Consider the following 27,716-nt stretch of genomic DNA (forward strand, 5'->3'; position numbering starts at 1 on the left):
GAGAGCTGAAATCAAAAGTAAGTGGTCAGGACCCAATCCAGTCCGGCAAGATATTTACAAGTGTGAAACAGCTTCTGACTGGCAGTTAAGTTATTGGTCAAGAGTATATATTGGGCCCAGAACAATGGCTCAATGGCTAAATGGATACCTTGCAGTGGTCAGTATCCCTTATGAGTGCCAGTTTATGTTCCAGCTCCTGCACATCCAACCAGCTCCCTGCTTATGGTCTGGCAAAGCTGCAGAGGAAGGCCCAAAGCCTTGGGACCTCACATCTATGTGGGGGACCAGGAAAATGTTCCTGGATCCAGGCTTCAGATAGATTCAGCTTCGGCCGCTGCAGCCATTTGGGGAGTAAACCAACACATGGTCATTGTGTCTCTCCTCTCCATAAATCTGATCAGCCTTTCCAATAAAAACAAATAAATCATGTATAATAAGCATATGTCACTATTGTTGCAAGAATTATTACCATCTAGCATTGTGCTTTTCATGATATCCAGTGTTGATATAACTAATCTACAGTGAAAAGAATTCTAACATAATTAAAGTTTTCTATGGCAAAACACTGGCCTAGTTATACTCTTGAAATCTGTTAAATTATTTACAAACTCAGACATTGCTTTCTTTTTAGTATTAGCTCACCTCTTTATCCCAACACCCCTGTTTTTGTGCAAATTACCAAAAGTGTGAAATAGTTTCTTTTTTTAGGACTTAAATGTAAACTGTCTCTTCTAAAATATTAATTGAGTAGAATATTTTATCTTAATTATCTTGAATATGTTGTTAGGAATTAAGGTTGATTTTTGCCTCCGAGCTTCACAGCTTATAAAATTTTCATAGCAAAGAACCTCTTGAGATGGTGCCTTGCCACATAGCTATTTCTATGTGAACTCCTCAGCTAATTCAAAAATTAATCTAATATGCTGTTCCCAGCAATTGAATCTTTGAGGGCACTGCTTGTTTCCATTATGACATGAATAATAGTGAGAAAGGACAGGAATTTGGGAGGAAAAACATAGCACATATTGAGGGAATCAACTAAAGAATACCAAAGAGATAAACAAAACAAAATGAAAAGAAACCTCTAGAGTAGAGTCAAGAATGGACGTGCTAACACTGACAACCAAGAAAATGAAGGACTATTTGGGTATGCTAATCAGAAGGTTGCATTTTGTACAAGTAACATAGTGGTAACATTTATGAATACAGTGGACTTAGCAATATTGTTATTAATGCCTACAACTGAAAAAACATAAGCAATCATCTTTTTAAAAACTTGGTCTGTGGTAGACAGCACAAGGTTTAGGAGGTTGGGAGCCTAGCCTGACACAGAGGCATCTCATGTAGAGACACCGGTTCTCGTCCCAGCTGCTCCACTTCTGACCCAACTCCCTGCTAGTTACCCGAAGAAGCAGACAATGTTCCAAGTGCTTGGGCTCGTGCACTCCCGTGGGAAACCTGGAAGAAATTTCTGGTACCTTACTGGGGACTGGCCTGGGGCCATGTGGGAATAAACCAGTGGATGGGAGCTCGCTGGCTCGCTCGCTCTCTCCCTTCTTCACCTCTTCTCTCTGTAACTCTGCCTTGCAAGTAAAAACAAAAAATCTTAAAACTTTTATTCTACTTATGTGAGAAAGTGAAAAACACGTGATTAAAATATATATCCCCAATAGACTACGAGAATCAGAGGGCCCTATGAGACTCCCCCCAGAAAATATGATGAGATTCTCGCCTAACAGTTGAAATATTGGGAACAAGAAATTTGTAATTCAAACTTAACGACTGAAAATGTATTATGCTTTATTTCACACGTAGCTATATTGAAATGAAATTACAAGTGGTTAGATTCCCATGTTTAAAATGTAAATTCAATAATTGAACTTAATACTTTTAATAGAACTAACCTCTGCCCCCACCCCTGCCCCCACCGAAAAGCTTAGAAGTTACTGACTTGCTGTTAGGAGCACACATAAATACTAAAAACATTCATTGTGGGGTGGGGGCAAACTTCTCATTTAGAGCCCCAAACCAAATGAAAAGTCTATTCATATATTCCCCTTGTCCTGATTTCAGGAATCGCCCCTGCCTGGGGCTGGAAGAGCAGTAGCTTGAGATGTGTGGGAGACAGTGTAAGGTAGGGAGAGGCAAGGTTGTGTAGGGAGAAGCCATGGACCTCAGACATGCACCCAGGCAGGCGTGTGACTTTGGAAAAGGGTAACTCATTGTTACGCTTTGTTTTCATTTTCTTTTGATTTCTCGTGCCTCCTTCCATATGTGTCAATGTCTTTTAGAGAAAGGTGAGGGAGACAGAGACAGGTGGGGGGAGAGTTTCTATCTGCTGGTTCACCCTTCCATGCCTGCCACGTTCCCTTTAGTAACATGAGTCAAAAGGAGTCATTACCTTAAGCTTGTTATTTTGCTGTAGACAACCACTCATATTCAGAATAGACCTCTACTTTCTTGCCAGTGCAGAGGCTTTCCTGACTAAACAGAAGGTGTGTCTCCCATTGCTGTGGCTGAAGTGCCCCGTCCTCCAGGGGCAGCTCTCCCTCCTGGGTTCCGCTGGCCATTCTGTTCTCTCCATCAGGACTGGAGGCAGCTCCTCCCTGGTTCCAGTTGTGTAACATGCTTGAATTTCCTTAGACATATTGCAGCGTCACTGGGAATGCCTTTAAGAGGACAATAGTACTTTCTTTGGAACTCTTCTCCAGATGAAGGTGTGTAGCTCGGAAGAATCGGTCGTAAAGTAAGTTGATGAATAAAAATCCCCAAGGAAGTGGTTCCTAAAACGGTCTCAGCCCTGACTGTGTACTCAGATGTAGGCGTTGGGTCACCTGCTTGCCAGATGGAGTGTTCCTATCTGATGGAGAGATGAATGACTTGAGACAATAGAGCTCAGGCCGGGTCATTCCATCTTCCATTAGCTCCCACATGTTGTTCAACCTCTCCTCCATGGTTTAAAGAATTAAATATTCCCAAGTCCTCAGCTAACTAATTCATGCTTTGAATTTAGTTAGGAAACCAGTTTTCCTCCTGTCTGTGGACTTGATGTGTTTGCAGGTACAGTTGTTATGCACCCAGCACTGCATGAACTGTGTGTTAATCTCTTCTATCCTTAGCACCTGCCAACGTGCTGGATAAATAAACATGTGCAGAAGGAGTTGTTTGGCACACCAAAATTGTTCAGCTTGTCCAGAAAATAATATTTAACTCTGATTTGTGTTTTCATAAATTGAATAAAATCTAGAATTTATAGCCATGCTGCACACCTAACTTCTCACTTTAAGAAGCATATTAATATCATGTGTTACCCACTGGAAATGTGACTATTTCGCTCCACTCTGAAAATACAGCAGGCGGAATTTGTTGGTGTTTCAGTTTTTTCTGAGGGCAAATACACGCACAGGTGGTTTGAGCCCGGAAGCTTTATTGTATGAATTCCCTCGTTATTCAACTCTCCACTTAGATGTGGGATTCCACCGTGCCCCACGTGAGTTGGAGCTCTCAGATGGCCCTGTGTGCAGACCATCATCAAATATCAGACAACATTCACTTATCTATTCAAAATAGATAATGCTGAAAATCCTTTACTTGTAGCACACTAGAAATAATTAGAAATAATCTAATTCTCACTGGAGTTGGTCTTAAAATCCAAAATGTAGGCTCTGTTAAGATCCCAACAGAACACCAAATCATTTGTTTTGCACCATTATTCTGAGATGCTGGGGAGCAAGATATTCTGATGTAATTTACACTATTTCTTCATTGTGCAGCCTAGGGTGTGTGATAGCCCGGACTCGCAGGCTTTTGCTTCTCCTAGGCAAACATGTCTCTGTAGCATCTACTTCTAACCTCCAGTCTCTCCCCCGGCAGAACTGGAAGTGACAGGTGACACTAAGTTGTCCAGAGAGAAAGCATAATAAAGAAAAGTAGCTAGGAAGCAATTAAGAATGTGCAGTCCAGCACATGGGCAGGCTGCAACAGTGTGACACTGGGAACTCCACTTAGAACTCAAGGAAGTTTTGATTCTAAGAAGGTACTTGAAAGCATGCTAACACAATTCAGGATGCTGACATTTTTATAATTAATAACTCCAGGGCTTGAAGTTTTACATAGGTGTATTCATCTAGGCTTATGGTTATGGTAAGGTTCTCCTCTTTGATTTTTCCTTCATCTGTTTGTTTTCTGCCTGTATTTCCTATAAGAAATTAGTATAATTTTTGGACTGTTTTTTTCTTTAAGTTGTTTGGTGCAAGGATGCCATTCCTGGAACAGCTCTCTCTTCTAGCTTCGTGTCCATAGCGTTCAAGGTATTGGTTTTGATCTTCAAAATTTCTTAGCTTAGCTTCTGAGAAACTCATACATCTGTGTTGGAATTATACAGGACAGTAAGATAACAGTCTGTTCATTGCTTTTATAAAGCAATTTTGTGACAGATCACCACCACAATGAATGACGCAGAATTAAATTCACCAAGGATGTAAAGATTCAAGGATTTCAAGAAACTTGGGTTATTCAATTGTGAGAATAAATATTTATAAGAAAGGGAAAAGCCTTTAATATTTCAAAAGAACATGATACAATAACTTTATGTAGAACCACTGTGGACTAGGTCATGGAACACCATGAATTGATGGTGGCAATGAAGAAAGTTTACTGCTCATTTTAGATCCTGTAATAAAGAAGAATAAAGACTAACTACATAAAGCTTGTCAGAAAAAGAAATTAACTGATGTTTGTTTACTGACTGGTTAGAGTCTGAGAAATGTTTCCTTCTAAGTTTTTGATAACTGAATAAGTAATTCTTGAGAGGTTTTTTTTTTTTCTTTGAAGATTATGGAGCTGAGATTTGCAGAAGCAAAATGGCATTGAAGAGTTTGGGAGCGTTTAATCTGGCTTGGGGGTAGGAACTCCCTAAGGTTGTTGAAAGGAACAAGGTTAACAAGGTTAAAAGAAAGTTAAGCAAGCACGTTTAGTTCATTCTTCCTTCATATTTTTTTACTCTGCCTCAGTACATTTTTATGAAATTCCCAGTATGGTCCAGATGTGAAATAAGAAATTACATTCAAGTTGGAGATGCAGATAGAAAATAAAGCAAAGAAAAGGATTACAGATACTGAAAACTATGAAAACCATGGGAAGGACCGTGCTGAGTGATCTAGACAGGTAGAGCGAGAAGGAATGGGAACACAATGAGGCCGAAGTGTGGGAGCGAGCTGATGGGTGCAGAACGGGGCGAGGAGCACGGGCGGAAGAGGGGACAGCATGTCTGTCCTGGAACACGGAGATTAAGAGAAATCCGTAGGATTGGAGCGTGCTGAGTGGGGACAGCCTCTGAGCTGTGACTGCACAGAGAGGCGGACTCCAAGTCACATTACTGGACACCAAGGTAGAGTGCAGATCCTTGACATTCGATGGTTAACTGACGCCAATGATTTGATCTGTTTTAATCCCAAGAGTTGCATACAATTGAACTGATGGTTCTTTCCATTGATCTATGGCCTACACTTTGTTGAAAAGGAATTTAGTTAAGATAAAAGGAAACAAATATGCAGGAAGGCTTTATCTACTTGTACCAGAACAGTAATTATTCAGAGAGCCCCTACCTGCCTTCTCCCCTTTGGGAGAAGTTGGGGTGTGACAGTAAAGGATCATTCTTGCCATTATCATCTCTCCACTTTCTTATCAAAAAAAGCTTCCCAGGGACAGCTGGAAGTCCTCCACAGCCAACCAGACACCAGGACCAAGGCATGTACCGTGTAGACTCCTGCGGCTGGAGGAGTCAGAGTGCCGAGTGTGTACCGCGTAGACTCCTGCGGATGGAGTTGGCCACGTTGGAAATAACAGCAGTGAGAGGCTGATGTATTAACTGGTTCTGAAGCTATTATCCATCAAATTCTTCCTTGGTACCTTCACTTTCTAACTGAATAGCTTTAGGTTACTAGCACATTGTAGGAAACGTTTTATTATGGGGTACAGCCAGTGATAGCCAGCACCCATCGACAGTGAGCAAATGAAATGTGGCTGTGTTTTCTAGCCTCTGTCCTGAAGGTGGGTCCTAACAGCAAGGGAATTCCATCCTCAACCACGTCCCCCATGTCCTAATTTAGCCAGGATATTGGATGCAGACAAGTCCAGTTAGTCTAGGCATTTTTAGCTACAAGCCCAGTTCCTGTTCCTGCCCATCCCAACGAGCGTTAATCAACTCCTCAGCCCACAACACTTAGGTATTCGCTCCTGCCCACCGTGACTCACCTATCACCTGAGAGGGGACAGTATTGCATTGTTGTGTAACCACTCCCCTCACAAGCCCCTTTAAAAGGCCCATGAAGCCGGGGCTCTCACTCTTTCTGGCCAGGTGCTTCCATTACTCTGGCACCTTGACTCTTGGCTGACTCAGGACAGGTACTCCCCTGAGCATGGTCCCTGTGTGCTGCTTAGATGGAGCAGTGGTTATAATAATGTTTCTGGTTTGTGTGCTGTTAGGAGTTCCAGGAGGGGTGAGGCCTAGCAGTAGTGGAATGTAGGTAGAGAAGCCAGGGAAAGGTGAATGTCTGCAGCTTTGGAAGTGTGTCCAGTTTATGTGGCATGTCTCTTGGGATAACTTATATTGTTGGGGAAACTGGGACATAGGTCTTCAGCTTAATGGATGGACTTAAGGACAATGACCGCTTGTTCCTTTTGGGATCGTGGTTGGTTGGATTGCCGAATGGACTTGTGAAGAAAGACTCCTGAATGAACCTTGGACATGTCCGGTGTGATCCCGCTCGCACCCGCAACAGTTGGGCTTTGCTTTCCTTCCAAGGGCCAAAGTACAGTTCCTAAGAAGGTCCCATACACTTTCATAATCATCAGGGTTTTATTTAGATGATTCTACAACATTCTGGGTTTTGACTGTTGGTGACAGACCCAGTCTTTTCTGGCCAAGTGCATCTGTTGTGAGATTGAAGCTCCCTGTTACTGTATTTAGCTTCTAGAATGTTGTCTTTTCAGTCGGAAGAATGCTAGAAGCCAGGAGCTCTTCCGGGTCTCCCACGCGGGTGCAGGGTCCCCAGGCTTTGGGTCGTTCTCGACTGCTTTCCCAGGCCACAAGCAGGGAGGTAGAAGGGAAGCAGGGAAGGTGGGATTAGGAGTGGTGACCAGATGGGATCCCGGTGCATGCAAGGCGAGGACTTTAACCACTACGCTATCGCACTTGGCCCACCAGTCTTCATTATTTTACTTAGCTGCTGTAGGTGTTAAATTTGGGAACCGATAAATAATAAAATTTACATTGATGTGTTTAAAAACGTAATGTGGATTCAAACCCAGTTCTTGGTGATTTTAAAACTCACGTAGTTTGCACTGAGTTTGTGCCTTATTACAAGAAAAAGCTACTAGACAAAAATCTCAAAAACTAAAATCCTGTATTTCCTGCCGCTACTAGTCAAAAAAGACTTGTTATCATTCAACTTAAACTAGAATGAACATCCATAGTGATTCGTTTTTCTGGAAGGAGGAAAACAAAATGGACAATTGTCATTAGCTTTCTTCGTTGACATCCTCCACCAGGCAGAGTTTCTGCTTTGAGACTCTCAGATCAGTGTGTCTGTTTCCCAGGTGAGCCGACCATGTGGTCCAATTCCGTGCTGGTCGTTAGCGTCAGAAGCCCAGATGCTCAAAGCAGGTGTGGGACTAGGCTGTCTCTCCATTTGCACAGATGGGAATTGAAAACGTGTCAGAGAACATATATTTGAGATTTGGATTTGAACCTTTATCTTTCGTGTGCTGCCATGGGTCAATAAATCTGTCTTAAGATAAACTGTTGACAAGGAAATGTTAAACTTCTGTAATTCCCACAATTTACCCAAGCAGTCATTGGAGACTGATTGTTAACTGTCTCTCTTCAAAACATAGTCATTCATGAGATTTTTACAAATTGACCAGATTTATGGCTGATGTAGTGGCAACTTAGCTACAATGCTTGTTTGGTGTGTATGTGGGTGGCTCCACGTGAGTGCAAGTGTGTGCATTCCAGGTCTCTAAGCTTGAATAGAGAACATTTACAGCTATGGGAAGCAAGGCAAATATGAGAAGACCGAACATTAAGTAGGTAGAAATGAGCCTCTCAAATTCTGGTATTTTTAACAAGCCTCCATGGACTCATTAAAACTTTACAATTTTACAAAAGATAGATTATTCCTTTGTCAATCTAAGCATTAAGGTTTCAAAGATGACTGAGGATGTATTTTTAACTCTTGGAGTTTGGGTATTTATTATGTGTGTGTGTGTGTGTGTGCACGCATGTAGCATTTTCTTTCTTTAGTTTTTGACAAAGCATAGTTGCTTTTATACCTGTAAGCCTTAGAAGGTGAGATCACCTTACCTCCGACCTACGAAGTATCTGTGTTTCCAGAATGTGCGATCGCTCTGGTGAAGAGGAAGGCTGTGTAGTCAGGAAATACCCCCTATTGTATTTTCTGCATCTTCCTCTTTTACTAGAAGAAGCAAAGAATAAATGAATGAGTTTTGGTTTTTGTCTGCTTTCCCAGAGCAGTGGCTATGGGAGGGAGAGCAGATACAGGGTTAGTGTTGGTGATAATATGTTGCTAATAGATTTTAACATTTTCTCCCGTGGAGAGCACTTCTCTAGATCCCTGCACATACTGCTTGTTTGAGAATATTCCCATTTACAAGCTACTTACATCAAAGGAACAGAGGTTAAGTACATCACCACACAGCGTTAGGAGCCCGGTGGTACTCCTCGCCTTGCCCTCCCTCCTGCCCATGCTCCTCACCCTTCCACCCTCCTTTCTTGGTTTATGTTTGTCTTTATTTTTTACAATGGCATGTTTTCATTTCATGGCAAGCACACTATTCTTTTGGCATTCTTTTTTGGCGGTTTGAGTATCCTTGTTTCCAATGGAGACACTAATTATAGTGAGATTCGGTAGCTTTGCTAAAGTTACATGGAAATAGCAAGCCAGCATTCGAGCCCAAAACGCCGTGTGCGTTGCCTGTCCTCCGAGGAGCCGCTCTGACCTGCTGGTGCCTACATGCAAGGAACAATGATATACAACAAGCAATAAGTGTTGATTAAGCTGAACAAAGCCAGCCGTTTATTTTAATAGATTTCATTATACTTTCAAGTTGATTGCCTATCAAAGATAAGAGAAATACCCCCTAAGGGGAGGTGAGTTATTGCATCAACTTGAAGAGCCTGCATCTGGGAATGCTCAGGTAAGAACTGCTCTGCAGGTCAGTAGCATCTGCAAAGGGGTTTAATTTCTTACAAATAGTGTTGAAGCATCAAAAGGTTTTTAAGTTTTCCTGGCTCAGATTGAATGCAGTTAAAGGAAAGAAACAGGAGAAGTATAGTTGGGTTTTTTTTTTCTCTTTTTTCACAGTGACATATGTTTGGTTTGTTTTATGATCACAGGCTTACCCCTTCACTAAATAAAGAAATTCAATAAGTAGCAAATAAAAAAAACTACTGTTGGAAACTCCAAATGCGATAAAGCTGATATCTGAGGCCAGTCATCAAGGAGAGAGGATATTGGCATTGCAGACAGAACTGTCTGCGATAAATGGTGTCCAGAAAGCCTCCCCATTGTGTTGCTGCCGAATGGCGTCCTATGATACCCCATATGCTGAATTTGTAGGTAAAAATCCTCAATATATGTGCTCAGTTAATATCCTAAGCCGTACAAATATCAATATTCTCATGATAATTTCTGAAAAAACCAACTGGAGCATTCTGTGAGTGTTTGCAGAAAACACTTCCTCAAGGGCCATGGTGCTCTGTGCTACTCGGTCATGGTGTCACTCCTGTTGAATGTCTTCTGTGTATTTAGTATGTAAATAGCAGAGTGAGGCTGCACCACCCCGCACTGAGGGCGCCCGGGCTTTTCAGCAGAAGACGTGTAGCAAGTTTGCACTTGGAACATCCTCCACGTTGAAACTCGGCTCCAGTCTTAGGCTCATTGAATTGAGCATCGTTCCAGAGACATAAAAAGGAAAGTGAGCGGTGTGAGGCAAGCCTGTGCAGCGCCAGCGCTGTTTGAGTTGGTTCAAAGCAGGCTTTAGCAGGCAGGCGGCGATTGCCCAGTTCATCACTGAGTCAGAACTGGAAGCCTGTTGGAGTCTGCTCTGTAGCCCTGTGGCCATCGCATGTATGAGCTTTATCAGCACTCTTGGGCTTTGTGTGAGGCTGACTCTGAGGCCAGGATGGCTCTGTGCTTTTGCTCCGTGAGATTCTTCTCCCAAATCACCACAGCCATGGTTTCGTGGAAAAATACTGTTCCTGGCCAGCGAGAGGAGGGTCTTGATGGGCACCCCATGTGGCACTAGCCACCCTAGGGATGGAGGGGAACCCTCCCGCTGGGCGCCACCAGCCCTCTTTGGTCTTTACACCATCTACTGTGTGGGCTGCAGACCAACTCCCCGAGACTGACCCTCCCCTGTGATTGCTGTTGGAGCAGGCTGACTCCTCCTCTCCTTTGGAAGTCCCGTTTCCTGTGACCAGAATCCCACAGTGAAATGAAGGCCGTGTGTTTTCAGAGTGATGCTGTTTCCTTTGTGTAAGGGCCCTGACCCTTTGGAGGAGTAAAGGGCAGAGGAGGAGTGATGGTGTTTCAGCATTTGTGTTGAAATAGACTTTCACAATTACAATGAAACCACTTTAGGACATTTTGTAGCTTACAAAGTCTTGCGCCTATAGTGTCACTGAAGACTCTTGTAGTGGGAGTCACAGCATGGTGTGCTGTTGCTGGGGGCAGCCAAGCCACGTTTGCCTCTCCCCACCTTCACCCTGTGATACACCAGAGGAGGAACTCGGGTTTCGTTTGGTTTACCCGACTTCCTTACCTGTAAGTAGAAGACTGTACTTGTCCATGCTTAGGAAAGTTGTCAGAGGATTCCCTTCTCAAAATCCTCGCATGCTACTTCCAGTGAGGGCTCATGACCTGAGCAGCCATCACTGTTCTCCACTGATCCAATCCCCACAGCAACCCTTTGAGTCTGCTTTGAGTTTTGTCTCTATTTTATAGATCAGATCTCCAGGACACAAAGAAAGTGAGTCAAGTGCCCAAAGCCAGCGGTGGCACTGGAACCTTGAACAGCCTGATCCCAAAATTCCTGCTGTTAACAGCTAGGCCAATGTCATGCCTGCGTGAGGGTCGGGAACAAATATTGAGCATTTATTCTGCTAAGTCTGTTAACTCAAATCTTGCATTACTGGATAGCCGAGGCAATACTTTTATTGCTGTGGTTCCCTTAATTATTTAAAAAAAAAAAAAAGAAAAGAAAAAATGGAAAGGAAAGGAGAGACTGTGGGCTTTTACTTGTATGGCTGACCCCGGTTAACACTTGGTTTTAATACTGATGTTGGGTGTGTGTAGATTTCACTGCACTTCTCTTGCTGTGCCCCTGAAACGAGGAGTTGACAATGGCATCTGCTTTAAAAGGTGGTTGTTGATTGGGATTTACATAATGCATTTAAATGCTTAGCGCTGCGCCTGACCCATGTGAGCTGCTATTATTTTCAAACAGAAACTGACTTCCATCCCTTGCAGAAACAGAATGGTGATGGGAAATGAACTCGTTGGGAGTGAGTTCTCTTAATGTGATCATGTTTCATAGAGTAATTTCAGACACTGCAGTTTTATGCTTTAGGGCAAATCCAGCGTTTCACTGTGGTTTTTTGTTTGTTTTCTACAATATTGTTCTTTGATGTGTGACTCGGGGCTGCCGAGAGGGCAGCAGGACTGATCACAGCGTCGCCCTCCCGGGGTGGCCATGGTGTCCCAAATTCTGAATTCCAGCAGTGCGGTGGCACGCCTGCCCTGCCCCTCCCAGCTCTGCTGTGGAAGGCATAATAGTTACAGAGCTGCAAGTTAATTACAAGTGGACAGTCACTGTAGTCAGCAGGAGGAACAGAAGAACAGCAGAAATGCTCCTAGGATGGGGGGTGGGGGGTTCTGCTGGGCAGGAGTGCCTGGACCAGCTGCTGGTGCTGAGCTCCGAGAGCTGGGGCAAGGCGGGGGGATAGGTGGGCATCATGGGAGGGCTGCGGTATAAGCTCCCTCCTCTCCCTGGCCCTCCCCCAGCTTCCTTTCTCTGAGGCACCTTGTCCCAGCTCTGCTGCCTTCTCCCAGGAGTGCTGAAGGCTGGCGATCTGAGACAGCCACTTTCTCCTGAAGCCACTCAGAAGGTGGGGACAGCACCCCCTCTTAGAGGGGGCTCCATCTTGTCGACAGTATGCCACGTGGCACCTTACGGGTTAAACTTTCATTGCAGAGAAAGGGTACGAAATAGCTTTCCCAAAGGGGATGATTCCCAATTTAGAAACTGCCATTTCGAAAAGTAAGCCAAATTCAAACATGTATTAGTTTGCACTGCTTTCTATGAAAAGAATAACTCATGCTACTACTCTGTGTGTGTGTGTGTGTGTGTGCGTGCGTGTGGATAGAGCAGGTGAGGGAGTTTCCTTTCCCACTGCCGTCTGCCTATCCATCATCCTATCTGGATAATGTATGCATCAGGGTAAGGACTGCCAATCACAGTTAATAAAAACCCAGGGACGCCGCAGCGATCCCTTCCCTGCACACCGCTGTATGATAGTTCTCAATTTATTGTGTCGCTTAAATCCCGGGGAAAGCACCGATCCTGCTCAGGAGGCATCCTTTCTCTCTGTCCTAGCCCCTCCCCGCCCCCGCACCAGTTTCCAGTCCCTCAAAGAGGCTTTTGTGCAAGAAAGTGTAAGTTCCTCCTTCTGGCTTCATTTTTGTTCCCTTTTGCCCTCCTCCTGGCTCCCCCCTTCAAGCCAGCAAGCAAAGCAAATGGCCCAGGTTCCCCCCCAGTGCCTGACCTGCGCTGACTGGGAGGAGAGCGGGAGTGGGGGCGCGCATTCCGGAGCAGGCTGCTCTGCCTCGACCACAGGCTGTCTTGTGCAGGCTGTCCCCTCGCTGAAGCAGAAGCGTGCCTCCCTTCAGCCACGTTTGGTATGCATGAGCGCGGCTGCAGGGAGAGGGGAGGTGGCGTTCTCAGGAGGGTGCAGGGGCTCAGTCAGTGCCACTTGACCAAGTTCCAGGAAGCTTCTGCCCTGGTGGAATTCGCAGGTGTGGAGATGACCATGGGATGCCAGGGCCGAGGGGAACTGTTGATTATCTAGGCGTTGCTCGGGAGTGCAGTTTCTGGTTTTCCCGGTGGAATTTGGAAGGGTCATGAATCAAACTGATGCCTCTCGCCCCCTGAACTGGACCATCCGGAAGCTGTGCCACGCGGCCTTTCTCCCATCTGTCAGACTTCTTAAGGTACTGTAACTTGCTCATTTGAATGCCCAAAACGATTCTTTTCAGGTCTAAATACCCAACTTTTGGGACTGGGACACACCTTTGGGGGAGTAGAGATGCATGTGGTATTGGCTGTATTGCTGGTGACAGGAGGCTCACTGCCCCCCTCACTGCCCCCACCCCTGAGCTGTCAGGATGGAGAGGAGGGCGTGAGCTTGTGGTCTCAGAGAATGGGCTGGCTGAGTGCTCCCCCAGCCCCCATTTAACCACCCCTAACACAGAATTAATTAACTTCTTTGGTGGAGTGGAAACGGTGGTGGGTGTGAAGTCTGGCACTCCCCTGTGTGTGGCTCCTGGGTTTTCCCCTCCCTGGGGAAGCCCTGCTACCCACTTTCCCTTCCCATGGAACCTGGGAGAACAAAGGAGCCTCCTCGTTATGCTCAAAGCCTGGTATAGTTAGGTGGTCTATCAGGTGAAGACAAAGAACGAATCCCATCAGATCGATGCCCTGGGCTTTGCAAAAGGCATGATCAGTTTAGTCTCCTGAGCAAATCGGTAGGGGGAAAGTATTGTTGAGACATTGAAGCTCCTGTTAGCTCTGACTCACACAAAAGGCTGTGCTACACCTGGAGTGGGCTTGCTGCCTCGTACGCTCAGCAGTCTTCCTGCTAGAAGGAAATGCATCAAAGAAGGGAAAAAACAGAATCCACTTTCATCCTCTATCGAGAAGGGGAGGAAATGCAAATGAAATAGATATGTGCAGAAAATAATTGTTTTTTCCTAAAGGAGAAATTGTGGCACAATTTTCTTTTTGGGGGGTGAGCTGGGAGTGCCCAGTTTTAGACATTCCTCATCTATGTGAAGTTAGAAGACAATGCAAAGTTTTGAGTTCTCTTTTCTAGGTCATATATGACCTTTTCATGCAATTTCTATTGCATGTTGAGGCAAGACGGCCACCATGGAGGATTACTGAATTAACCCTTAAAATGGCACTTGCAGAATTTTCTCTGAGTTTGTGTTCTGGTTAGGATGTGTCTGATGAGGACGCTTGGTTCCGTATGGTTTAGTGGCTCCTCACCAAGGAGCGTTATCTGATGCCTGGGTGTTCCTTATCCTATTAAACAGATTGGTATTCACAAAGGCTTCCTCCGAGCTTGAAGCCCCCATTCTATGGTTGTCATGGCAATGATTTACTCCCCTAACACATTTGAACATGTGGAGTGGGAGAGAGACTTTCTGGAATATATGTGCTTTTGCCATATTGGAACAATCTAGCATGAAAAAGAAGGATGCCCAAGAATGAGCAAATGAATGTTGATCTTCCTCTGCAGTCCCTGGTGAACCCAGAATCTGGGGCAAGTGCAGTTGTTGGCAAATTGAATCATAGCAGAGAAAATCAACTCTAGTAATTCCATGTGCGATGAGCTGTATCTCTCAGGTGAAGTCATTCCTTGGCTCCACCCCAGTGTAATGCTTTTAAAGTCATCTTAGTAGGTGCTGCGTATCACCCTGTTACATTGCTAATTCTCTGGAATGTTTTACACCAACAATGATAATATGTGTTCTTGCTACAAAGCCATTAAAGTGGCCCCTGCTTCTTTATCTGTGGAAGAGAGATAGCTTCTCTTTCAGCTGCTCATACTGTCCACGGTCACATGGGGAGATGTCATCGGTATGACACCAGTGTATTACAGGCCTATGGCCCAATCTCACCAGCCTGTATTGACATGCTATTGTATAATAATTCATGCATAAGTATCCTTCCGATTTTTTCAATGTCTGGAAAAGGATTTGTTTTGCTACAGAACTTTCTTTGCAAATGGCATCTGTGGTTTTCGAAAGACTCTGTGAGGCTTTGGCTATGGAGGTCATTTCCAGGATTAGGGTATGTCCGTTTCCTTCCTCAGTATTTACAAGGAAATGAAGACGGGTGTGAGCACACTGCAGGTGGGAATGCCTTGTGGCTTTCCTCCAGTTTGCTGGATCCTGACTCCACCTTGTGAATCTCTGCATCCTCGCCCTGCTCTGTCATTCACATAAAGGACAAGTTCATGGACAATAGTTCACATCTTTTCCTGAATGTTCTCCCTGATTTGGATGATAGTACTTATCCCTGCCTGCCTTGGTCCTTCCTCCGTCTCTTACTCCACTCTAACCCTAACCCGTAGTACTACCACCATCTCACTTGGTTGATGGATTCTCACGGCAGTGCGAAGTTAACCACCTTCCCTGTCCAACAGCTAATCTTGCGCATCTTCCAAGTGTTGCTGTGTTGCTACGCCATCTCTATCCTGACTGTTTAGCAAATGAGAAATTGATTCAATTTAGCTAAACTCAGCTCACTCACCATTTCTGACAGATTGGATTCAAACCAATTTCCTTCCCTATCGTTTTTCTTGAAAATGTGTGTTTCTTTGCTGGCTTACTTTGATATCACGCTAATATTTAGAAATGGTCTTGTAATCCTATTTCCTGAATTTCCCATTTCCTAATGGAAACAGGACACAAAAGAATTAGAAGAGGCTGGCCAGCATCTGAAACATGAACCGAACCCAGAAAGTGTTGGAATATACTTGTTATTACTCCTGAAAGTGTCTCATTTGTTGTTTTGCCCTTCTCAGAGCCAGTTTTGAACATACCAATGAACTCGTATTGTGAATGTGGAGTTACATGTGGAAATAACATTCAAAGCCAGTTTCTGGGCGTGCTCTTGGTGACAATATCCGAAAGACAGAGCCTGTTTGGCATGGGTGCGTTTCAGATGGGATCTGCTCCAAACTACTGCTTCACTGTTGTCTTTGCTTTGGTGTGTCTCAAAATGTTCATCTTACTATTAATCACAAAAGTCATTTGTCTCAGTGACAGAATGCTCTTAGCATATTTCATATTCATGATCGGGTCCATTGTTTCATTTGGGAGATTTTATTTTTGGGAACTTATGTGGAATTTGAAGAATATTTTTAGGCCAGAGAGCTCTCTGTGTTGAAGTCTTGGCAGACTTACTGAGGGAAGACTCCTGAAAACTGAGCTACATTAAGGGAAAGGACGCTGTGTACTTGCACCACATTAGGTTGGGGAAGACAGCTTAAAAAAGACCAAATGCAAGGCAGTGGTGTGACTGCCCATGTTGAGCCATGTCAAAAATGAGATTAAAAGTATCCCAGTCCAGGAAAGGCGGCCTACACATCGGGCTCCAGTTCCACTGCGTTCCTCCCCAATTGGGTGGCCTTGGATAAGTTACTTAACTGCTATGTGAGTAACCTGTGTCCTCTTTAAAATGAGGGACTCGCACTTTGGTTTATACTCAATGCTGGGGTCTCTGTTGGTGCAGTTGGCCTTGCTCCCTGGGCATGGAAGAGCATAGCCTATTTGGCTGAAAGGATTGGATATTATAATAGGAAGAGGAAATGGGAAGAGGGAACGGCATGATGCGAGTTCCAGAGGGCTTTGTGTGCAGAGGGAAGCAAGGCGTTTCACTGCCACATCATGAACTACGGGTACGATTACAGACACTTGGCAGCAGTGTGACTGCCAGTTTCGTGTTTTGTCTAATTGCCCTGGCTGTACTGCTTACAATGTATGAGGTGGTACAACTGGAGGATGAGAGATCAGATTAGAGGCCTGGTGAGTTCATGAGAATCTGGGCTAAACCAAAGCACCATGGCTTGTTAAACAGATTTTTTTTTCTGGTAGATAGGAAAATATAGCGTGACTTCCGAGTTTCTATCTTCCCTGTTTGGGTGGACGTTGATCTCAGCTTCTGGTCCCGTATGTCCTGGAAAGCGAGGGCAGTGCAGTTTTCTGTAACCCGGAAGGGGTCAGTCTGTTACTGACTCCAGTGGGACTGCGACACGTGGCACCAATGTTGTTCCTCATCTCACATGACAGTGAGACCCACTGGAATGCCTGAAATAATACGCAACTGTCATTTTTAATTGTATTTTGCTTAGTAAACCTTGGTTTTTCAGGAGAGTGTGGCTGTCCTTGCTTTGTAGTTGTCATTGTTTATCATAGCTGCCAACTTCACACAAACTCTGCCCAAGGGCAAACGTTGTAGTCTTCCATAATTCCAGATGATGATAACCAGTGTTCACTGTGTTATCCTGAAATGGATGAACTCCTAATATCCAAATCAGTTCTTCCTTCTGAGATTGAATCCGAGAATTCCAGAATCCAAGAATTCCAACTATTTCACACTCTTCCTGAAATAGTTGACGGATGTTTCTGTTTATATTTTAAGTGTAGGTCCTTCAAAACCTCCTACTCACATCTAGGATTCTGTGTCTTTACAAGGAAAGTGGCAATGAGATGCGGGAGCCAGCACTTTCCTTTAGGCAGGACAGGGTACTCGGAGCCATGTTCTTGTTGGCAGCAAGGGTACTTGCATCTGTTACAACGTGAATCATGGCCACCGTGGTCTAGGAGCTTGTTAGGCACCCATTCCACCAAGTGCCTCAAAGATGGGCAGCTTACAGTGTGAACTGCCTTTCGGAAAACAAGGTGTACTGTTAGAATGTTAAGGACTGTAAACAAAGACACTTGTGTCTTTCCATCTTAGTATGCCGGCCTCAAATGTCCTTAAGGAAAAGAGAGAGAGAGCAAAGAAAATGTGACCACATAAAAGCCCAGGAGAGAGGCAGAATTGCTGTGTTCCAAGTGGTGGTTTCAGGTCAGGCTTGCTCAGTCGGGAGCCACGTGACTTGCCTTTTGTGAACTGTTGCTCAGGCTGCCCGAAGGAAATTCCAGAGGCAACAAGAAACCTTCCTGTCCCTTCACAGAGTTCTGTCCCTAGTGGCCTCTATTATGGAGGAAAGAAAAAGAGAAGACAAAACAAGATGTGGTTGCTGGGGAACGTAGAGGAAATGGCCGAGATGTTCAAGTCCAGGGCTGCTCTCAACAGGAGATGCTTGCAGTCCCAGGGATCGTCCTACTGAGGACCAACGTGAGAGAGGGGCCTTTCCTGGGCAAAGGGCTCCTGCAGGAAGGGGGGATGGGACTCAGCCTTGACTCTGTGTCCTGCCACCGCCCCTTCTCCCCTTGTGTGGATGTAACTTCAGTCTGTCTCCCCAGACCTCTTTGTTGTTGTTCTCTTACCGTGAAAAAGAGTTTTAAGCACTGCATCTGAGAAAACAGATTCAGTAAATGTTTATTGAATGTACAAACACATACAGCAGCACAAAGGTAATTCAAAAGGTCTATAGAAAATGCAGTTAAATGGTCAGTTTATTTGGTGTAAAATGATCTTGAAGTCCATTCATACAAGGCAATCTTCAAAAAGTCCATCAGAACACATTATGAAAAAGCCGTGTGTCAACCTCAAAGATTTCATGCATCAAAATGAACTCCTCTTTCTGAGGGTACAATGCCTTTGACTGCGCTTCTTTCCCAACACATTCAATTCCATTTTTCCACAAACATTTCAAATCTTTTCTTATGAAATCCCATAAAGACTGCCTTTGGGGAGCTTTCAAAAAAGCAAATATTGAAGCCCAGCTCAGGGCATGTTGATACTTCAGGTACCCTAAGAATTCACATTTTTAGCAAATTCTCCCAAGGATTCCCATTGCTTGTGGTGCGGAAAGGACCCTATCTGAAGAAAGAGTGCCACAGATTTTGCTGAGCTGCAGGGACATTTAATTCAGTGGCCTCTTCTAGACTGGCATTTGAGCGGAACAAGTTTTGTGCGAGCAGACTGTAGGTGCAAAAGGTTTTAAGTAAACACTACACAGGTCTTCAGATTTTAATCATGAAAGATCACCTGCAGAGAGAAAACCAGATTGAGTTCAGGTTCCCTGCTTTGCTTGCAGGTAATGTAACAATCTCATCTGGAGCCAAGTTTGTGCCTCTTCTGTTGACTTCCTGCTCTTTGTAACACCACTTTTTTTTTGTGAAATTTTTCGGTTATATGGCATAAAATTTCAAATGTTTCTGTTCTACCAGGTTTATTTGTATGTATGGCTATGGGATAGAACTCTCAGATGCCTAGCCTGGTCATGATTATGCAGTGTGCGGCATGCACCCCTAGCATTCCTCCAGAATGACCCTTGGAGTTACAGAGTTCACCTCGCCACGTCTCTTATTTATATTACTATGTGTTAGTACCAAGTGAAAGTGGCCATCTACTTTGGGGTCAAGACTAAAGCCATGCTAACAGACACCCATTCTGCAGAGTTCACAAACTAACTATACATTTTGGACAGTTAGAAAAAAATCAGAGCGCAAGAGTGTCTAGGGCTTTTGTTTGGATAGGCAGTTTCGTATTTAAAATTAGCCATAGTTTTGAAAATCTTATAAAGTAATGCTTAGTACTAAATATGGAAATAAATAAATGTGAACAGAACAGTCTTAGCTCCTGAGTGTAAGGCTGAGACACAGTACGTTGATGGTTGGATAGGATGAAACCTCTAGGAGGTAGATATTGAGCTTCCGGTTATCATATACAAGAATTTGTGTTTAATAATATTTGAGGTTTCTTCTACAACCACTTGATATTCTCTGTGATTTTTGAGGGCGCGTAGCTAGGAACTCAGTTCAGGAATAACATTAATGAACTCTGATCTTCTCCCCTAATAAATAAAGTTTTAATGTATAACTAAATAGAGATATACATATAATGCCTTGTATTATATATAAATCTAGACAGCCTTTTCATAAATGGAAGTCTTCAAAGTTCTCCCGAGAGTGGTGATTTTATAGACTCACCAGGGAATTTGACTTAGATATTAGAAATGCTTAGGATTCGTAGGTAGTATCCTGAATTGGGAGCAAGGATCAGCTTGATGCTTGTTTACTTAGAAGATCACATACTCTCCCTGGCGGAGCTGAAAAGAACCAAACACAGAAGCAGCACCAAGTCTATTGCTGACCTAAGCAAGCTCCCCCTCTTGCCTTCTCCCAGTTGGTTGAATTGCAGTTGCAGAAAAGATGCATTGATTTCTTTTGTCTTTTATCAGCACATCGGTCCTGCAGCAGGTCCTGTTAAAGGTGTCTGATTCGCCCCTTCTGTTTCTTGCTGGTTCCTAAACTGGTATGTTTTTCTTGGATTCGAAAGGCGGCAGCTACCTGTAGCCTTGTCTACCTTGAGTAAATTCATCCCCCTCTTCCCAGAATGGCTCATTTCAAATGCAGGAATAACTGGCATGCTGCTATCTTTCCCTTTCTGTACTTTTCTCTATTTCCCATCAAACAGATTTGAAGCTGTTTGGTAAAATATCTGATGTCTCCAACAATCCGATCTCTACGCTTTTGCCTTTATGTCTGATTTGTGTCTTGCTGAAATTGGCCTTTTGTTTTTTCATATCCTGAAAAGCTGAACCAAATCTGCTCCTTGCCAGCTCCCATGCAGCTTTTAATATGCAACTCAGTAAGAGGGTTTCTGGGGAGTTTTTCCTGCATCTTTGAGCAGGGTTAGCCTCTCTTCTGCATGTCCATGAAAGTCAGTGGGTCATTCCAGCTCTGCTGGTAGCAAGTTTGTGTATGAGCTCTTCCTCTTCATTCTGAGGATCCTTCAAAGTTGAGAATCATATCTTCTTGCGTGTAGAACTTTCCAAAGAGCCAAGGACAATCTGGTTGTTCAATGAAGTATCCTTACACAGGTAAATGTTGGAAAGAAGGTCTAACTATGCTTTGGATTTGGTGTTACGAATTTGCCTCTTAGATGAACAAAATCCTATTATATGGTCTTGGAATTCTTGACACCAGGTAGAGTAGGACCAGATCAAAGCCAGGAGCCTGCAGTTAAACCTGGGTCTCCCATTTGGTAGGAGAAACTCCAAAACTTGACCCATCATTTGATGCTTCAGGAATAGCTCAACATAGAATGTGGATGACCCGAGTGGCATTTTTTTTTAAAGATTTATTTTTATTATTTTGTTTATTGGAAAGGCGGACCGAGTGGCATTTTAACTGCCACACCCAAACCTACCTCCTCTATTGAGTTTAAAGGTGAGTATAAATGAAGCTAATTTTGAATGATTAATTTCAATAGCATCAAATGAGCATAAAACTGGATTTTAGGCCTAATTCTGTATTTATTTAATATTCTAGCTAAGTTCCCAGAACAAATCGAATCTTCCAGTGCCTCAGTTTTCTCATGTACAAAATCAGAAGATTGGGTTTTAAGTATGGCTTAGCAACCTGTTCTGTAAGGTCAGGTCACACTGTGTGTTAGGTTGTACTTCCCTTTTAATCATGGTAACAACTGTTTTGTGTTTATTCTCTGTTGAAAGAATCATCTTTGCTGTATGGTAGCACAAAGGTAGCCTTGGATACATAGCGAGTGAGCAGAGCTGTGACCCAGTAAGACACATATATGAACAGTGAAACTTGAATTTTATATAATTATCTCATGCCATAAAACACTATTTTTACTGGAAGGGCAGATCAGATTTATGAAGAGAATGACAGAAAGATCTTCCATCTGCTGGTTCACTCCACACATGGCCACAAGTGGCTGGAGCTGAGCCAGTTTGAATCCAAAAGCCGGGGCCTTCTTCTGGACCTCCCATGCATGTGCAGGGTCTCTAGGGTTTTGGGCTTTCACAGGCTACAAGTAGGGAGCTGGATGGGAAGTGCAGCAACCGGAACACACATGGGCACCCAGACAGGATCCAGATACTCAGATACTCAGATCCAGATACTCAGATATGAATGACAGAAAAGACACTGTGTGATTGTATTTACCTTAGCTCTGTGTAGAAAGCTGAACGAAGCTTAGAGGAGAGCATTGTTCAGTGATTGGCATGTCACATGCCTTTTAGCAGAATGAAGAGATCTTGCTATTGTGTTGAGAAAGTGAAAACTTGTTCTAGAAAAATGTTAAATGGAGTCTCAGTTTTTTTCCAAAAGATTACATTATTCACAAACTTTATTGAAACGTTCAGAAAATGAGAGTGAAATGGTATTAGAAATTTCAGATTTCCAGGGTTCTTTTCGGTTTGCAAGGTATTTGCCTTTCGAGCAGGTGACATGCCCTCCATAGCAGCCTTGTACACTATTGGAACAGATGGTTACCGCAGTCTAACTGCGAAGCTTGGGCCAGGTGATTTCTGCCATGCACTGGTGGGCATCTCCGATTCAAACTGAGAATTCGTTCTTTGCATTCCTCCACAATTTCTGTCTGCTCACTCTATTCTGCTCATCTGACACTCAACTAGGTTGTTGAGTTCTCTTGAGATTAGATGATAGAAACAAGTAGACTGGAAACTTGACAGCAACGAGGGTTACATGTTCTCCAACGCATCCTTGACAAGCTGGAAAACTTCTCTGAGCCTTAGTTCCCTTTGCTTTGTAGGATTCAGAAATTAATCCAGGTTTGCTTTTTGCACAGGCTATGGCTGTGTTTGATAAATATGAATTCTTTCCTTTTCCTCCTGATGAGCTAGACGTGATGCGTTTCATGTTCATGTGTTTCAGGATTCCTGGATGATAATTTGGTCTAGGGAATGTGTGCCGGCCATGCACAACTGCTTCCATTTTTTGAGAGGCTGTAGGTTGTATTATGGCGCTCCAAACAAAAGAATCAATTGCATGTGTGTGTTTAATGAAAAGGGACTCATTTTAACATTGTTTTTTGTCATTGTGGAGGCTTGGGGAATCTAAAACAACGAACATGTGGGGGTTAATAGGCTGGTGGTCCGCGAATGACTACTAACTGATGTCGCGGTTTATTCTACACAAGGTTTACTCACATACAAAGAGAGCTACCTCCTTTATTTAAGATTTCCCAGATTAAATGAAAATGTCATTCCAAACCAGTGTTATAAAAATACCTAGAATCATATTTGTCAAAATATCTGGCCACAATGCCCCAGAAAGGTGCACACATAAGATGAACCATCACGCAGGTCATTGCTCATGAACTCACGCTCACATCATCATTTCAGCCTTCCGAATGCTCAGTGACTGGATGAAACTGTCGCCAGTGTGCCTGGGCGCGGGCATCTCTGTTAAGTGCCCTGGAGTCTCTCACTTCTGGTGCCAGTGTGCCTGGGCGCGGGCATCTCTGTTAAGTGCCCTGGAGTCTCACTTCTGGTGCCAGTGTGCCTGGGCGCGGGCATCTCTGCTAAGTGCGCTGGAGTCTCTCACTTCTGGTGCCAGTGTGCCTGGGCGCGGGCATCTCTGTTAAGTGCCCTGGAGTCTCTCACTTCTGGTGCCAGTGTGCCTGGGCGCGGGCATCTCTGCTAAGTGCCCTGGAGTCTCACTTCTGGTGCCAGTCTACTTCAGTCTTCTGCTTGTAAGCCAGCTTCCTTTGTTGCTCGGTATTCCTCATAGGGTCCAGTTCTACATGAAGCTACCGTTGCATTCCTCATAGCCCACCATTTCCCGTCTCCTAAGGGATCTTCGTATTATTCAGGAGACCAAAGTAGATTTGGTCAGATGCTTGCTCTTGTGTGCTTAGCTCTGTGCAGGGAAATTGAATCTTCAGTATATAAATTTTGCCCCCTAAACTGAATCTTCCAGCAGGTACTCAGGGTGGGAGTGGGTTTACTTCGAGATGAAGACACAGAGCCTCATGGATTCAGTTAGCGTTGATCTCCATAAACACATACATTCTTCACAGTTCCAAATCTAAGATTTCAGAATTCAGTCTGCAAAATGAAGATAAATGATGTCTACAAGTAGGAAAAAATGGATTCCAACCACAGAGCCTGATTAGTTGCATTATAAGAAGACAATATTCCTGAGAAAGAGGGTAAATAACCTGAAAAAATATTAGGTTTTCCTCAATCGGAGGAGGACATTGGAATCACGAGGAAATATTTGAAAGCCCCCTTGAGATGGGACCAGGTGCCCCTCACATGCTTTCTGGAGTTCACTGGCACTGCTCTCGTTTCACCATGGCTGAAACGTCCTCTGGGCTTTGAATGGGCTTTGTAAACTCTTCCGATTGAGCAAAATTGCACCATCCCCAAATTGTGTAAAATAGTGCGCAGTTTAGAAACAATGCAAAAATAGCCTGAATAAGGGTAATGCAGTTTCATAGTTTTTTTTTTTTTTGACACTGTTACAAGGAATTCTATGCAGAATAGAGTATTAAAGTTTTAATCAGAACACTCCTGTTTTCGGTACAGCTCCTTGCACATGTTTGTTTTTACCTGCTTCAAAAGTACAGCATCAGACAGGGAGGTGGAAGGAAAGACAGCTTGCACCCACTGGTCTCTGCACAGGTCTGCGGTCGGGCTTGGTCAGGGTGAACACAGGAGCCCAGAACTCCCGCTGAGCCTGTCGTGTGCGAGGCAGGGACCCACACGCTGAGGCCGTTTTCTGCCATGTCCAGGACACATTAGTAGGAAGCTAGATGAGAAACTCAGTACCTTGGACTTGAACTGTCGCTCAGGCGATGCAGGTGTTTCAAGGGGGCAACCTAACACCTGTGCTGGGACACCCACCCCTCGTTGGAGTTCTTTGGAAGTAAAAAAGTTAACACAAATTTGATGTAGTATTCTTTATATATATATATTTACCTGTGTAATAGTTTATATATCAAAGCAGGTGTATTAAAATTAGCTTTTCTCACCAATGTATTTATTCTTGACACACTTGTTCACTAGAGTCGTATATTCCTACATGTCAGACACCCCTAGATACTGGAATATCAAAGATGAAAAGCAGTAGGGTCTTGATCATAAGGCACTAATGGAGAGAGGGTGACAGACTAGGAAATGGAAATGGTAAGAGGTCTGCTGTATTCTTTTGTGCTGGCGAGCTCTGAGGAAGGGCGCTGAGAGGGGTGGCAAGGTTTCCTGGAAAAGCTCACCTGTAAGTCAAGACGTAAAGATGTAAGAAGCTAGGGGTATGAAGAGTTTTCTGGATCCATAGGCAGATGTGATTGAGCCACATTCAAGGAGGCAGCCTGGAAAGCGGACTCCTGGAGGGAACTCTCCTGAGGGGAGCTGGAGTGGCAGGTGTAAGGGGAGTGCCCTGGGAGGAGACAGCTCCTGCACGGGCTGCCCAGCTTAAGCTGCTCAAGCAGAAGTGCAACGTTGCCACCTCCTCACCCTCTGCTTCAGAGGGCTGTAGGTGGCACCACTGCTCCCAGCTGCGCGAATGCAGAAGAGAACCCAGATTCATTAGTCAGTGAGTGGAGGAATTGTTCAGCCGCTGCAGGATGCACTGTTAAGAGGGTTACACTGTGGGAGGGATCCTCAGCTTGCATTCTTTGTGTGTGTGTGTGCCCCTGGCAAATGCATTTTCCATATCCAAACTGTCTCATCGTGGAGAAATGTTTTATCATGCTTTATACATTTTTAAATCTTTTTCACTCAAAGTACACAAGTACTATGGCAAGAATGTCTTTTTTCCAAGCTATGAAAATGCTGCAAAACACATGATGGACTGACTTTGCAGCTGCCACTGATGGCACGTTACTGAACCAAAGCAGTAGGTGTGTGTCACATATGAGACCAGTCAACAAACAAAAGAATTCCAAGCATTAAGACCATTGAAACCAGTTTCTCTACCGAGGCCATCCTCCGCCATTCTGTCAAATCCCCTAACAATCCCCTAACAGGTGCTTGTTTATTTATCAAGAAAAAATCATTTAAAGGTATTTTATTCTCTGTATTTGAAGACGGAGGTGGTGAAGGAAGGAGGGAGGGAGGGATGGGAAGAGAGAGAGAAATCTTTATTGATTCACTCTTCACACACACACAATAGCTATGACAGCCAGGAGCCTGGAACTCAATCTGAGTGTTCCAGGTGGGTGGCAGTGACCCAGGCGTGTAGATAACAGACAGTTAGACTGGACGAGAGTAGCTGGGACTTGATCCAGGAACTCTGCTATTAGATGTGGACATCACAATAGGTATCTCAGCCACTGTGTCAAGAGCCACATAAGCAGTAAATCCAATTAGAATTGCCATCATTTTTTTAGGACTTGAGTTGCTCTGCTTTCCACAGAAACCTTCCTTGCAGACTTAGGCCTAAGCCTTTCGTTGCCCAAGTCCTCTGCCTCCTGCTTACCCTGTAGCCGTTCCCATGGGATCCTGGGCTTTGTCCTGTTCCTCTTTAGGGAGTATAATAAGCTTTGTTTCCCTGAATGTCCCTCTCTTCCTCTTGTGGCCGTGTCTAACTGGCCATCCTGTAGAACACGGTCTAGATTGCCTGATGTGTGATTTTGTGCCAATCAAACTGTACAATATGGACCTTTTTATGCCTGGCTTCATCCACTTACCAAACTTTTTGTGTCATTTATTTTGTTTTGCCTATCTTATTCTTTTTCCTGTTAATGATGTCCGGATTATTTCTCATTTGGGGATCACATGATTAAAGCTTCTATGCACGTTTGTAAGGATACAGGCAGTTGTTTCTTGGCATCCACTACGAATGAGAATGCAGAGTTACAGAGTAAGCCTATGTTTGACCATAGTGGAAGATATTGAACACTTTTGAAAATGGCCATCCTATTTATACTGTAACGCAACATATGCAAGTTCAGTTTGGTACACATTCTTACCAATGTTGATACCGTCTTTGCATTTTTAAAAAGATAGTCATTCTAGGTGGATATTTTTTGGTGATTATAATTTGCCTTTCCTGAATGAGTAATTTCATATTAAATTTTACGTGTAAAATATTTCTAAAGCATGAACAATAGCAGAAAATGAACTCATGCGCAACGTTAAGGAAAGAAGGCAAGAAAATGAATTTATTGTTGAGTTACTATGTGGCTAGAAACCAAGATGAACGATTTCTAGCTTATCATTCAGCCTTCAACAGTGAGATTTTGTTACTTCCAATGCTCAGATGAGGAACTTGCCAGAGATATTGACTGAAGGAGGAGTCATGATATTAAGTACTTTGCACTGTGATTGGACACATAGCTAAGAGCTGGTTAATAATCCTTTATGCGTTGCCTAATTTGCAAAGATTTTCTCTCTCTCGGTTGCCTCTTTGTTGGGTGCTTCCTCTTGATTGCAGAAATGTCAGAACTTGACTAATCCCTTTTGTCCCTTCCCGTTTCTGTTGCCATTGCTTCCTGGGTGTTTTCCAAGAATTGCTTCCTGTGAACACGTCACACATTTTCCTCAGTAATTTGATGGTATCGGCTGTGTGTTTAGATCCTTGGCCCATCTTGAGTGGGTTTCTGTCTAAGGTGTGAGCAGATGTTTCCCAATTCTTCCCGTAGCAGTGCAGTTTTCCCAGCACCATGTGTTGAAGACTGTCTTTCTTCCAGGGACTGCTTTGAGCTCATTTGTCAATGATTAATTTGTTGCAGCTGCACAGGTTAATTTCTGGGGTTTCTGTAATGTTTCACTGATCTACATGTCTGTCTTGCTAGCAGCACTTTTATCTTAAAAGTAGAGTTACAGAGAGAAGGAGAGAGACAGAGAGGTCTTTCATCTGCTGGTTCACTCCTCAAATGGCTGCAACAACCAGAGTTGATCTGAAGCTGGAACCCCAGAGCTTCTTGCAGGTCTCCCACATGGGTGCAGATGTCCCAGG

General features: G+C 43.9%; 1 protein-coding gene across 7 annotated transcripts in view; it reads left to right on the forward strand.

Moving 5' to 3' along the window:
• Positions 1 to 27,716, forward strand: part of TRPM3 (transient receptor potential cation channel subfamily M member 3) — a 409,651-nt gene that overhangs the window by 120,169 nt on the left and 261,766 nt on the right. The window contains exon 1 of one of the 7 annotated variants that reach the window (XM_040980948.1): positions 13,059 to 13,292. The exons of 5 other annotated variants lie outside the window; for them this stretch is intronic. In XM_040980948.1, coding sequence (XP_040836882.1) covers positions 13,203 to 13,292 — 90 coding nt within the window. In that variant the 5' untranslated portion in view covers positions 13,059 to 13,202. Of the gene's footprint in view, positions 1 to 13,058; positions 13,293 to 27,716 lie in introns of those variants that run through there. One more of the 7 variants, XM_040980949.1, reaches the window with a different exon arrangement.

The sequence above is a fragment of the Ochotona curzoniae genome, unplaced genomic scaffold, assembly GCF_017591425.1.
Source record: "Ochotona curzoniae isolate NIBS_2020 unplaced genomic scaffold, NIBS_Ocur_1.0 contig_3502, whole genome shotgun sequence".
Taxonomy (NCBI): domain Eukaryota; kingdom Metazoa; phylum Chordata; class Mammalia; order Lagomorpha; family Ochotonidae; genus Ochotona; species Ochotona curzoniae.